Here is a 13,645-nt window from a genome sequence, read left to right on the forward strand (position 1 = left end):
GGAGCCGCGCGCGCCCTCCCGGCGCCCACACCTGTCTGAGCGGCGGGGCGAGCCGCGGCCGGGCGGGGAGCTCGGCGCGGGTGAGTGCGGGCGCGGGCGAGTCCGGGCGCGGGGCGCCGGGGAGCAGACGCGGGAGCAGCCGGACAAAGGGCCGGCGTGGCGCGGTGGGACGGCTGCCGCTGCTGAAGGTACCGGAGACCCCCTCTGGGCCACTCGCGGGGCTCGCGGGGCTCCGGGGCTGGGACTGGGGGCCGGAAGGAGCCGCAGGGGCTGCAGGGCATGTGGGGTCACACAGGGTTACCCACGAGGCTGGTGGGGACAGGAGGTTTTGAGACTGCCGTCTTAGGTGCAGGGTGACGGGCGGGAGTAGAGGAAGCCGGCTCTGGGCAAGCTCTCCTCGGGGGCGACGGCAGCACCCCCGCCCACTCCACACACCTCCACCGCCACTCTTTTTACTTGAGTTGTGCGTATGTGCGATTCCATCAAGTTCCGAACAGGAATTTTTAACCCTGGGCATGTGATTGTGAACACACCTTAGCAAGAAAGTGCAAAAGTGGCTCAGACTTAGGTTGGGAGATAGAACTTAACTCTGGAGGCGTAAGTGATGGCCGTCACCCTAGAAACAGTCTGAACTTTCAACAGTTGGTGGAAGCAAATATTTCTTCCCTTGTAGGTTTCCATCCCCAGTTAACTTTTTATGCTCTAAAAGGAGAGGGAGGAGACATTCAGATCAAGGAACATCGCCACTCCCCTCCAGAATACGACTTAGGTTTGCTTTCCAGCTCCTCGGGAGAAAGCAGCTGGTTAACAACAACAACAACAACAAAAATCCTGTGTGTTTTATTGCCCTTTGGGCGACACCCATGAGAATTCAAAAACCGTCCTGGCTGATGCAAAGCTCCAGGCGGTTCAGTAACAGTGTTGGAGCAGGGCTGGCTCTTCTCAGCTCTTGAAACTAAACTTGAGGGCTGTCTGTGTGCTGCTTAGGACCAGGTAGGCTAACACCAGAATCCTCTTCGTGTGCTGTGTGAGAAAGAACTAAATTTCTAGATGAATCTAGCTGGGACCGAAAGCCCTATGCCAAAGTAATATCAGGTATTTATTGCATGGTATTTCGTGAGAGCGTTTACCATGGGTCCTATGACTGTGTCTTTCAAGAAGTCTGTTGGCAGAGGATGGAAAGTGGAGTGAGGAGAAGGAACTTAGAAGGTGCCCAGAAGCCACTGTGTTTACTTGCGAAGTGTGTGTGATCATATGCACACAATCATTGGCATATGAATAAACTGTTTCAGCGGTGTTTTTGCGATTAAAATAAAGTCAAGAGGTAACTTGTCATGCTGTCTTGCACCTGAATTGGGAAGGAAGCATTTTTCCAAGGTAACTAATATGGATCCCATTTTTTGTAACACTGACTAGTTATTCAGGCAGATGGTAAATGTGGGTGCATTTTTCTGTCTGTGGCATGAGTGCCAAAGTGCCCATTAGTGTGTCTGGGAACGTTGTTGGCCCCAGTCTGCAGTGGTTAATAGTCTCAGGTTCTCCCCACATTTCTTCTCATAGATCCCTTAGGGTTTAAGCCACCAGGCATTATTCATGCGTAACTCCCACTGACTCCAGGGAATTCATTTCTCATGGACTCACCATTGACAGTTTTGTGCACTCTGTTCTTGTTCTATTGCCAGGTTTGTCTCTGGCTCACAAGGGCAGTTCAGTTTGCCTAAAATCTGATCTAGAAGTTAAGCTTCGTTTGACCACAAGATTGTGTTTAGGGTTGCTGGACTTGTAAGTGCCCTGCAGGTTCCTGACAAGAATGTAATTCTTAAACCATTATGTGATGAGGTCTGTTTTGCTTTAACAGGTTCTGTGACTCAGGAAAATGAGAGCAAGCCCGGCTGCAGAGTATTCACGGAGTTTTGTTCATTTTTAGGCCTTTGCTTTAGGAATTAGCATGGTTTCACTGTTCAGTATCCCTAGCCACCGATTCCATGGAAGCCCATTTGTCATCCTTCCAAATGGTGTCCAAAACCTGTGTTCTCTGCAGTCTTTTCTTCCGCTTTTTTCTGTCATTACTGTTTATAGCAGTTGCAGGAATTCAGACACTGTACAATAGAGAATGTATGTCCCAAAGATTAGGTTTACCCTGCTGCCAGCACTTGTTTGCTCTGGGAGTTGTCATTCTTTCACGCACGGGCCCTCTTGAGGAGACCTGTGTTGTTGCAGTTTTGAAGACTAAGGTGCAGAGCAAGAGACAGCAGTTGCAGTACCTGGTTTCCAAAGAGACTATTGTTGTTTGCACATCTGATGCCATGCAGAGTCCCGCCACAGAGGGCTCATGAAGTGAAAGCATCCTCTTAAAGTGTAGACATTTTTAGATAGTGGCTCATATTGAGTGACGGAGGATGGAAGTGTAGCCCTGTTATGAATCAGATACCCGGAGTTGGAAAAGGAATACAGTTTCTGTATTGCTAAGCATGGTGGAACATTATTTGCTTACCTTAATTTTCCATTCTGCCCTGACATTTAGTTAATTAAGTGATGCATGAAAATATTTAGTTGGAAACTTTAACAGATATATATGTATATGAGGAATCTTTATGCAGCAAAAGCTTAAGCCTAGAAATGAAACGTTGTAGACCTAAATTTTCTTCATCCAGATTTAAGAATGATGAGGATAAGATTTGGAAACCTTCCTTCCTTTTTTAAAGGTGTGAGTTTTCCAGGCAGCTCTACAGGGATAAAGTGATTCATTTGTAAAGGTGAGAGAGAATTTAGAATTATGGAACCCATTAGTTATCTTTCCAGTTGTAGGATTATGATTTTTTTATTACATGTGTTTAGGTCTTAGAGTGTTTATGTTGAAATAAATTTAAATGGGCATGGAAAAGACTTACCTAGCATTTGTAAAACTAGAAACAATAATTATTTGTTTTCTGGAGAATTATTTCATTATCAGGTGAGTTGAAAAATTAATGCAAAGCCATCAACCTAATTTAAAGCATCTCAGTTGTCATTTTGTGTTATTCATGAGAATGAGTCAGAGTGGGCTATGGATGCCTCGTTTAAGACTCCTATTGGACAAGAGGGTTGTTTCCCCCTCACACTTCTCTTTGGGACCTATTCTAAGAGCATTCACATCCAGCCATCCCTCTGTTCAGTTCTGGAAAACCACCAGTTGCCTTTGCAGACTGATCAGGGAAATCTTGTCTGTCAGACAGGTAGGAGATTAGTGGGATACATTTTTCTTTTCCATGCTCCTCCAACCTCCATCATTCCATGAGTAAAGGCTCCTGAGCAGTAAATGATGGTGCAGACACTGTGAACAACATGGTCCCTGGCCTGGACTTCTGTGATCCCAGAAAATTATAAAGTGAAGAAATCTTAACCTTGAAAAGACCAGTTAAAGAGATCATCTGGTTGAGGTTGCTTTTCAGAAGTGTCTAAGCCATCCCAAATAAAGATTTGGTAAAGGAGTGAACAACTTAGGAAGCTTATAACTTTAATACAGATGTCAGTGTAAACCTGTTTGAGGACCTGAGAACCCACAGCTATGTCTCCCAATTTCTGATCAGGTATTTAAAAACCTAATCAGTTCACAATACTTCCACCTGCATTAGTTTCTAAATCTGAATTTTAAATTATTGATGTAATTTTATAATTTTCAGAGTTCCATAGAAGCTTTAAGCAAGATATGTAATGCTGTCAGAACAAGTCTTATCACATAAGTTAGTAAATAGCGTTTAAGTAGTAATACAGGGAACTTGTAAGCAGTGTTTCCAACTGATGGAAATCAGTGCTTTTGAGATTTGAAGACCCAAAAGATGATAATATTAGCTTATTGTAACTGGCATGTTCTTTGTACACCTTGAAAATATAACCTATAATTGATGATAATGCACAATATAATACTACCTCATCTTACACTCTCTCCCCCCTAAGAATTATATTTTAAAAACAGGGACACTTAGCAGCTTAGACCTCTGGATTCTGTGTTTTCTCTTTCTTAAGATAAGCTGAAGTAAAACTTGACTTACCATGTCTGCTGCTCAATGTAAGCCGCATTAGCATTCTCCACATTACTCAGAAGAAGGAGAGGATGGCGTGTTGGGGTCCAAGATACAGCCATGTGGGAGACTCTTGATTCCTCCTGTTACGTGTCATACTTGGCAGGGATTCTGGTGTGAGTATGGCATGGAGTCACCTAGACAGAAACTTAAATAAAGAAAAGACTGTTCAAGCCCTGGATAAATCCAAGAGCTGAATCCTTAGCTAGTAAGTGGGAATAATCAGGCTAGAGCCCTGCCCCACAGATCTCCTAGAGGGCTGTCATCACACTCATCCCATTGTCAGGTCCCCACTGGGGAGGAGGACTCTGCTAGCATCAGAGGTACACCCAACAGGCATCTTGTAGGTACACCCAACAGGTACATACAAACACCCCATGAGTTCAAGGATTTAAAGGAATGATTAAATGTATTTCCTCCCACAAAATGTCCCAAGAACCCTTCTTATTTGGAAAGATGGAGAAAAGCAGAGTTTCAAGAGATCGGGAAGTCTCAAGGAACTGGCTTTTCCAGGACTTCATTCTTTTCTTTTCCCGTCCCTCTTCTCCCTGACAGAAGTAAAATTCACGAGAAAGAGTTGAGCAAAAAGATCTGAGAGGAAGGTGGGGTACACACATATTTCAAAAATATAGTGTATGGATGTGGGGAATGAGGATTGGCATGCTCAGTTAAACTAGATCAGATCACTGTATGAAAGAAAGCAAAAGGCACCCAGTGTTGCCAGTACCTTCAAAGCAGAAGAGGCTGAGAATAATGAAACTTTCTTGCTGCATCCTACTGTGTTCCACTACTCTCTTAAGACCTACTCCTCGTTGTCCTTATTTTGGGATGCTTGATTGTGAATGAATTGCCCCACCCACTGAGGTGGCTTCTTTTGAATCAGAACTTTCAGAACCAGTCAGAGCCAACTGATGCTTAAACATTTATGAAAACACTTTCAATCATCTTGTTTGTTGTTTTTCTTGTGGGGTGATTGATCTGGGTGCTTAAAGTACCTTTCAGTATAAAATCCAAACTCCTTCATTTAGTACTATAGAACTTCATAACCCAGCCCTTACCTGCTACCTCCACCACTTCCTCTGTTCCACCCTTGCTGAGCTAAGGACAATTCCTGAAAAGACACTGCTGCATGTCTCTGTGCCCTTGCCCAGACTGTTGTTCTTCTTGTCCAAGTATTCCCTTCTCTCTGTCTTATTTTATTAAACTTCTTTCCAACTTCACCACCCATCTCAAGCATCAGATGATACCTGGAAATTTTTCAGGGCAACTCACTCATTTAAAGAATAATTTTACATTACACAGCTGAGTGACTGGAATAGCTTACTAGGGCTCCTATCGCTTCTAAATAATGGGTGCCTTTGGAAGAGGGTATATTTCTCAAGCATCACCTCCCCTGGAATGCTTCCCCTGTTCTTCTTACTCCCCACAACTGACCGTATACCCCTCCTCTGAGCTACCACATCATCCGTGTACATCTCTGTTTTTAGCATGCATCATTCAAAACATACATCTCATTCACTCTTCCGTTCATATAAGCATCCATCTAGTAAATCTTTGTTGCTTGTTAGTGTGGGCCCAAATTCAAGGCATTTAGATTACAGATACAAACAGCTGAAAAAGTAACCAACGGTAACAGTCAATGTTTGTTATAGCTGCTGCAGTATTAGAGCTTTGGATATTGACAACATAATCCAAAGGAAGAAGGAATATTATTTTAGAGGCTACCCTGGAACTAAATATATAATAATAAGGTTGTTCTAATTTCAAAGCAAAAATCCCACAGAAGTCTCATACCCTCTTTTGAATGCAGTAGGAGTCCTGGTAAGTCACACTGTGCAGCTGTCCCTTCTTGATGTTTCAGTCACTCAGTAACCCTCTAAATGAGCAAGTTTCCCTGAAAACTTTCCAAGTACATGTTATATGAGAGTGAGAGGGAAGAAGTCAAGAAAAGCAGGGGAGTCAGGAAGGTAGGAGAGGATGAGGTTTTTGAATGAAGCACAAAGAAGGCTCAAAATTACATGGAAACTGGGGCTGGCAGTCAGTTTATCTAGGAACTAATGACTGTAGTATGTGCTCTGAAGTGTGCCATCTTGAGGGGTATCTCAAACAGAAGGGAATGAGCACCCAATTTCATTTTGGGCACCCAGCCACAGGGACGGTCCCAAGTCAAGCCCTTGCTTTGGGAGATCATTACCATTACTTCTCCATCCCCAGATTCCTGAGGAGGGTTCACAGACTTAGAAACAATGACAGGCATGTTGCTGGTCTTCATCTGTCTGCAGTAAGTGAACATTCAGCCCTTGCCCTCCTGACCTGCTTGTCTTTGTTTCTACAGAATGGTGCTCAGCATGGCGGGGATTCCAGGACTCCTCTTCCTTCTCTTCCTCCTCCTGCTCTGCGCTGTTGGGCAGGGGAACCCTTATGGTGTCCCCTGGAAACCTACGTGGCCTGCTTATCACCTCCCTGTTGTCTTGCCCCAGGCTACCCTCAACTTAGCCAAGCCAGACTTTGGGGCTGAAGCCAAACTGGAGGTGTCCTCTCCATGCGGACCCCAGTGTCATAAAGGAGCTCCACTGCCCACGTATGAAGAAGCCAAGCAATATCTGTCTTATGAAACGCTCTATGCCAATGGCAGCCGCACAGAGACGCAGGTGGGCATTTATATCCTCGGCCGAGGTGGGGCCCAACACCAAGACAGGGAGTCTTCTGGGAAGTCTCGGAGGAAGCGGCAGATTTATGGCTATGACAGCAGATTCAGCATTTTTGGGAAGGACTTCTTGCTCAACTACCCGTTCTCAACATCAGTGAAGTTATCTACAGGCTGCACTGGCACCCTGGTGGCAGAGAAGCACGTCCTTACAGCTGCCCACTGCATACATGATGGAAAAACCTATGTGAAAGGAACCCAGAAACTTCGAGTGGGCTTCCTGAAGCCCAAGTTTAAAGATGGTGGTCGAGGTGCCAATGACTCCAGCTCAGCTATGCCTGAAAAGATGAAATTTCAGTGGATCCGGGTGAAACGCACCCATGTACCCAAGGGATGGATCAAGGGTAATGCCAATGACATTGGCATGGATTATGACTATGCCCTCCTGGAACTCAAAAAACCCCACAAGAGAAAATTCATGAATATTGGAGTGAGTCCTCCCGCTAAACAGCTGCCAGGAGGCAGAATCCACTTCTCTGGTTATGACAATGACCGACCAGGCAATTTAGTGTACCGCTTCTGCGATGTCAAAGACGAAACCTATGACCTGCTCTACCAGCAGTGTGATGCCCAGCCTGGGGCCAGCGGGTCAGGGGTCTACGTGAGGATGTGGAAGAGACAGCAGCAGAAATGGGAGCGAAAAATTATTGGCATCTTTTCGGGTCACCAGTGGGTGGACATGAATGGCTCCCCACAGGATTTCAATGTGGCTGTCAGAATCACACCTCTCAAATATGCCCAGATTTGCTATTGGATTAAAGGAAATTACCTGGATTGTAGGGAAGGGTGACACAGTGTTCCTTCCTAGTGGCACTTAATGGTCTTCATGTACTTATTTTAGGAGAGGCCAAATTTTTTTTTGTCATTGGTGTGCACATGTGTGTTTGTATGTGTGTGCGTGATGTGTGTTATGTGTCATATAATCTTTTACCTACTTTCTTAAAATTGCAAGATGACTGGCTTTATTATTTGAAAACTGGTTTGTGTATCATATCACTTAAGCAGTTTGAAGGTATACTTTGCATAGAAATAAAAAAACATACTGATGTTTGGGGCAATGGGGAATATTTGGCAATTAAGTTAATCTTTCACCTTTTTGGAAACTTTGATTTTTATTTCATCTGAATTTGTTTCAAAGGTTTATATTAAATATGTGGCATACAGGACATATGAATTATGTGTATGTGTGTGTTTTCTTCTGAGATTCGCCTTGGTTTTTTTGTTGTTGTTGTTTTCAGGTTTTTTTTTTCAATGCCTAATTGTTAACATTTCCACATTGTAGTGTTCCCACTACATATAACTCTTAGGAACTTTGACAACACTTCTTAGACAGGCGGTCATAAAATTTTGAATTTGGAGACATTTGCACAGTAGTCCTTGAACAGAAAAATAATTTGTCGAATATATTGATACATATATTAAAATATACCTTGTGGTAACCAGTGTCCCGAGGTGCATTTAGATCTGGAAATAGTTACCCTACCAAAGACTGTTGTCCTACTTTATAGGAAGTATTTCCATATAATTCTGCTAACTTTGCAGTTACATCAAAGTAGTCAAGACTGATTATCCAAATCCTTCGATTTAACAAGTTTTCACTCACATTTTTAGAACTAGCTATTTTTCAGAAGATGATAATCAGGGCCTAATTAAAGCAAGCTGTCTTGCTTCCCAGCTAACAGTTGTGGTCACACTAAAAACAATCATAGCATTTTACCCTCAGAGTATAGCACATCTCATGTTTTATCATTTGGATGGAGTAGTTTAAAATGAATTAAATTCCAGAGAACAATGGACGCATTGCTCGGCAGATGTCACAACAGAATAACCACTTGTTTTGAGCCTGGCACAGTCATACAGCCTGATCAGAAATTATTCTGCATAGTTTGCAGTGTGTTTTCAGGGAATTACTTCCTTGTTCAATTCGGAAACTTTATCACGTATTTTATAGTAAAAATACTTGGAAGTTACTGTAAGAAAAACCAGTATATCCTTTTTTCCCACTAGCTTTAAAAGAACCCCTTTCCCTGGGCTCTAAGCTATAGGCACGAATAGTCAGGTATAGTGGTAAAAATGAAAATTTTAAGAATGCAAAGTGGATCTGAATCCTACACTCCAATAAAGGCCTTTATGAGTGTTTTATCAATATAATAATCACAGCACATAAAGAAAAGACTTTGGCTTCCTCTGTGTTTCTATTATATCTCTCAGCCTAAGCACTTCTTTCTAAATGAATCAGGGGAGAAAGAAGATGAAATATAAGGCAGATGTTTGCTGTGCTTGCACTCCAGGTGATTTCAACCTGCATTGTGACAATTTGTGAGGATATTCTAGTAAAGCACTACGCCCTAAACAGTCTCCAAGTGCTTTTTTGCTTGAGTTTCTTGAACTTTTCAGAAGAATAATTCTGATAAGGCACTCAAGAAATGTACAAACATAGTACTTTCTTAAAATCACATAAGAAATACTATGCATAGCAAGGAGGTGCAGGGCCGCCAAGAATCTTCTGAGTTCCAGTACAATTTGCTTTGGAATCTAACAGGAATCTAGCCTGAGGAAGAAGAGAGGTCTCCATCTCTGTGTCTGGTATTTGGAGGTTTTACTTGTTTTGCTTTAGCTTCGTGAAAAAAGTTCACCGAACACCTAGACCAGAACTGATTTTTTTAATGCTCCTTTTATGAAATTCCTTGATTTTTTTATACTGATTTTCCACAAAGTTAGACAAGGGCACAAAGTGAAAATATCAGCTAAATATTTTGATAATATCAAAGTAATATTAACTAAACTTTACAAGTATTTGTAGCATAACTAAAGAATAGTACCCATATGTTACATACAGGTTAACGCATAGAACAGTAAGAGAAAATTGTACAATAATTGTAATACAATATATCCTTTCAGTGGTAATAAAAGGGTAATATTAAACTATCACTGCGGTTGAAAGAAAAAGAATTCATGGTATTAGTAGTGTAATTAGTGCTTTACATATATTAGTTATATACATTGTAAGCATACTTGACTGTAGAACCACATTTCCCAAAGTGTGTTTCTTTTTTTTTTTTTTTTTTTGAATTGGAGTCTCACTCTGTCGCCCAGACTGGAGTCCAGTGGCCACTTCCGGCCACCGCAGCCTTGACCTGCTGGGCTCCAGCGATCCTTCTGCCTCAGCCTTCCAAGTAGCTGGAACTACAGGCATGCGCTACCACACCCGGCTGATTTTTGATTTATTGAAGAGATGAGGTCTCGCCAAGTTGCCCAGGCGGGTCTCAAACCCACCCAGTCTACCTCCTCAGTGGGAAAGGAAACCTGAAGGGGTACCTTGAGTCCCTGATCTTTCAATGTACTGATCTTTCTCTAACAGCCCCTACAGAAGATACTGAGCTCAGAATTTATTGAAGATGGCACTTGCCCTAGAATGATGACTCTCTACTGTCTGCTAACTGAAGACAAATGACAGCTCTCCCGGATGTTTGAAGGAATTCTGACAGCCATCCTCAGCACTTCCTCACTGAGGGCTGGCGGGAGCTCTCAGCCACAGAGGCTAGCAGACAGAGGTCCTGCACTGGCCTGGATTTCCTTCTTGCTTTGTCTGGGTTCTGCTGCTGTTCATGTCTGCCTTTTTTCTTTGTTCTTGTCATGCACCAGCTTAAGGATGCCTTGAAGTTGCCTTGATCATTTTCTATGGCTGCTTGATATAGTAGCCATTTCATTTATCATTCAGAATAGGATTCTTTTCAGACTAACTGGGAGGAAGTTCTATGAACAGTGAGGCTGGAACAGCAGGCATAAGCCAGGTATGTCCTGGGCAAACAAGCATGTTTAGTCACCTTCAATTGTTAAACCCATCAAAGTGCTATATAGAATCCTTATTAGCCTAGGGACAAAGGTGGGTCTACAGCTCCCTACATCTCTCTGGGTTTTCATGTGATTCCTGTGTTGTCTTCATTGGCTGGGTCAGCATTCTGAGGGCCTTCAATAGAGGAAGGGTATTTAAAAATCCTTTTGGTGGTGTGGGGTCATAGCACATAGGCAGTAAACATTAGGCCATTTATGGCAAATGAACAACACATGTGTTTTTAGTCTGGTGTTTCCTTAGGGGAGGAAATAAACCAGCTCCCAGGACAAGAGTAAACAAGATTAAGAGCTGGGACAGAGACTGGTGTGGGAAGATGTTGGCCTTGGAGCTGGGTGCCTTGTTCTTCTGACAAATACATATCAATGCAATTTAATTTAAAACTTAGACTCTTCTGTCTGATTTAAATATTCTCCCTCTTCTGAGCTCCAGCTCCTCCAGTGGGCTGGGATCAAACAGAGGAAAAAGGAGACAGCAAACATCTTTACCTGACTCACTGTGATTGAGTCCTCTCCTTGGTGGTTGCTGCTTCTCTGATATCACCAGCTCTTTCACCTTCCTTAGCTCTTCCTCTGGTAACGTAGTCCCCTGCCTCCTGCTTTTGGGTCACCCTTACCTAGCAGACAACCCTCTCAAGTAGAGAACCAGCAAGATTTCTCAAGCCCAGCCATCCTCTTCCCATCCTCTTCCATATTTGCATAACCCATGGAAAACCCATGGAAAACACCCATGTGAGTGACTCATTGAAAATCTGGAGGGAATATGTTCCAAGTTGAGTGAAATGAAGTACAAGGGACTCTGACAGAATCAAATTTATTCTTTTCAAGAGACAGATGGAGGCCAGTGTGACCAGGGCAGAGTGAACAGGGAAGTATCTGGAGAGGGGTTCAGAAAGATAGAAATAGATTCTGGCCAACTCATATAGGAAGTAAGGATTCTGGCAAGGGCTTTGGGATTCATTCTACTTGTCAACTTATACCAAGGGTCCTCAAACTACGGCCCGCGGGCCACATGCAGCTCGCCGAGGACATTTATCCAGCCCACGAGCTGTTTTTGCCGCCGCTGCCTATCCTGCCTAGCAGCCGACTCATCCAGGCCCGCAGTGCGCATGTGTGGAATGTGCACCGCACTCTCCGACTCCCCTCCTTCTCTCTGTCTCTCTCTGTCTCTCGACTCCTCCTCTCAGTAATCTCAGGAACCATGCACTCAAAATGGCAACCATCTTTGGCAGCACTTATGTCTGTGAACAGACTTTTTCCAGAATGAAACATCTGAAATCTCCAACCAGATCTAGACTAACTGATGCACACTTGTATCACTTGTTACGACTAGCAGTGACAAATATGGAACCGGACATTGACCATCTCATTAGCCAAAAGCAGGCCCATAGTTCCCATTGAAATACTGGTAAGTTTGTTGATTTAACTTTACTTGTTCTTCATTTTAGATATTGTATTTGTTCCCATTTTGTTTTTTCACTTCAAAATAAGATATGTGCAGTGTACATAGGAATTTGTTCATAGTTTTTTTTTAAACTATAGTCCGCCCCTCCAACGGTCTGAGGGACAGTGAACTGGCCCCCTGTTTTAAAAGTTTGAGGACCCCTGACTTATACAGTCAAAGGACTTTAAGTAAGGGAGCTGGTGGGCTGTAATAAGAAGCAGCATGTCATGAGATACTGTAGACTCCATGCCCAGGACCCACAGTGATTTTAGAGATCCACAAAAAATGTGTTAATTTCTTTTGAAATCACAAGAAAAATCTTTTGGGTCTAATACAATGTTTTAATATGTAATGTTAATATATTCAACTTTATACCAATGTAGCCATCAAATAGAATTTGTAATATTCTTTTAATGAAAGAAGGGACTTATGAAGGCAAAAGTGCCTAAGGCCCCAAAAGTCATAATGCAGCCCTGAAATGGGTTCCTATTTTACAATATCTCTTTGGATGCCAAATGGAGAATGGATTTTAGGCAGTGGAAATGGGAAAACCAGTAATCAGGGTAAGAAATGGAGGTAATTTTGCCTAGGGAAGTATAGAATATCGAATAGTGGCCATATTTGGAAAAGAGTATATATTTGAAAGTAGAGCCAACACGAAGATGTTGTGGTATAAAGAGGAATCAAGAATGTCTGTTAGGTTTGGGGCCTGAGCCCCCAAGTAGATTCCAGGTGCCGTGTGCCGAAATGGGAAAGACAACTAGGTTTGGCTGGGGAAATGATAGGTTTAAAATGTCTAATAGACACCCAAATGTCCTTGTCAAATATACAGTAGGACCTCTGATTGTGAAGGTCAACATAAGATTTCAGATCAGCTTGTAGATGGTATTTGAAGTCACAGAGTATGATAATATCAACTGGAGAGAGAATGAAGCTGGAGAAGGGAGGAAGAAGACTAAGGACAGAGTCCTGGTCTACCAAAGTTTAGAGGTTGGATTCAGTGGAGGAAGAGGAGGAGGAAGCGGCAGCAAAGAAGCTTGTAAAAAGCAGCCAATTCATTCAGAGGAAAACCAGGAAAATGTGGCCTCACAGGAGCCAAGAGAAAAAAGTTGGAAGCCAAGTTGAGAGAGGGAGGGATGAAGGGTGGAGAAGACCACGTTGTGTTTTAGTTTGTGTTTAGAGATGTCCCTCTGGCTGCAGTGGGCAAGATGGGTTGGATGGCAGGAGACCAGGGAGGAGTCTATTTAGTACTCCATGACAAGCAGAACCTGGCCTTGTACATCTCTGTTTGCCCACTGCCCAAGGGCAAGGCCCTTTGCACCAGGTGTGCTGTTATGCCTGTGCATGAGTGACTGATTAACTGAATCCTCCTTGGACAACTCTGCCCACAGGAAGTGTATGAGCCCAGGGCCAAATCCTACCTGGGGGAATCCAGGCTTCTACCAGGTCATAAAAACATGGGCTCAGGGAGGACCACTGCCATTCCCTCCTGCCTAGCCTGACATTTTATGAGAGGCAGAAAGTGCAGGATGACTCTTCAGGGTGGCATTTGTGTGTGTGTGTGTGTGTGTGTGTGTGTGT

The 13,645-nt window shown here is 43.3% G+C and overlaps 1 protein-coding gene across 3 annotated transcripts in view; it reads left to right on the forward strand.

Moving 5' to 3' along the window:
• The window catches only part of PRSS23 (protease, serine 23), a 16,746-nt gene extending 8,804 nt beyond the window's left edge, over window positions 1-7,942 (forward strand). Inside the window, exons 1-2 of one of the 3 annotated variants that reach the window (XM_008067222.1) lie at window positions 1-80; window positions 6,397-7,942. In XM_008067222.1, the coding sequence (XP_008065413.1) occupies window positions 6,398-7,558 (1,161 nt within the window). In that variant the 5' untranslated portion in view covers window positions 1-80; window position 6,397 and the 3' untranslated portion in view covers window positions 7,559-7,942. Of the gene's footprint in view, window positions 81-6,396 lie in introns of those variants that run through there. The other 2 variants (XM_021717161.1, XM_021717160.1) reach the window with 2 other exon arrangements.
• The last annotated feature ends 5,703 nt before the right edge of the window (window positions 7,943-13,645 follow it).

The sequence above is a fragment of the Carlito syrichta genome, unplaced genomic scaffold (genome assembly GCF_000164805.1).
Source record: "Carlito syrichta isolate Samal-C Ts95f unplaced genomic scaffold, Tarsius_syrichta-2.0.1 Scaffold309418, whole genome shotgun sequence".
In the NCBI taxonomy this organism is placed as follows: domain Eukaryota; kingdom Metazoa; phylum Chordata; class Mammalia; order Primates; family Tarsiidae; genus Carlito; species Carlito syrichta.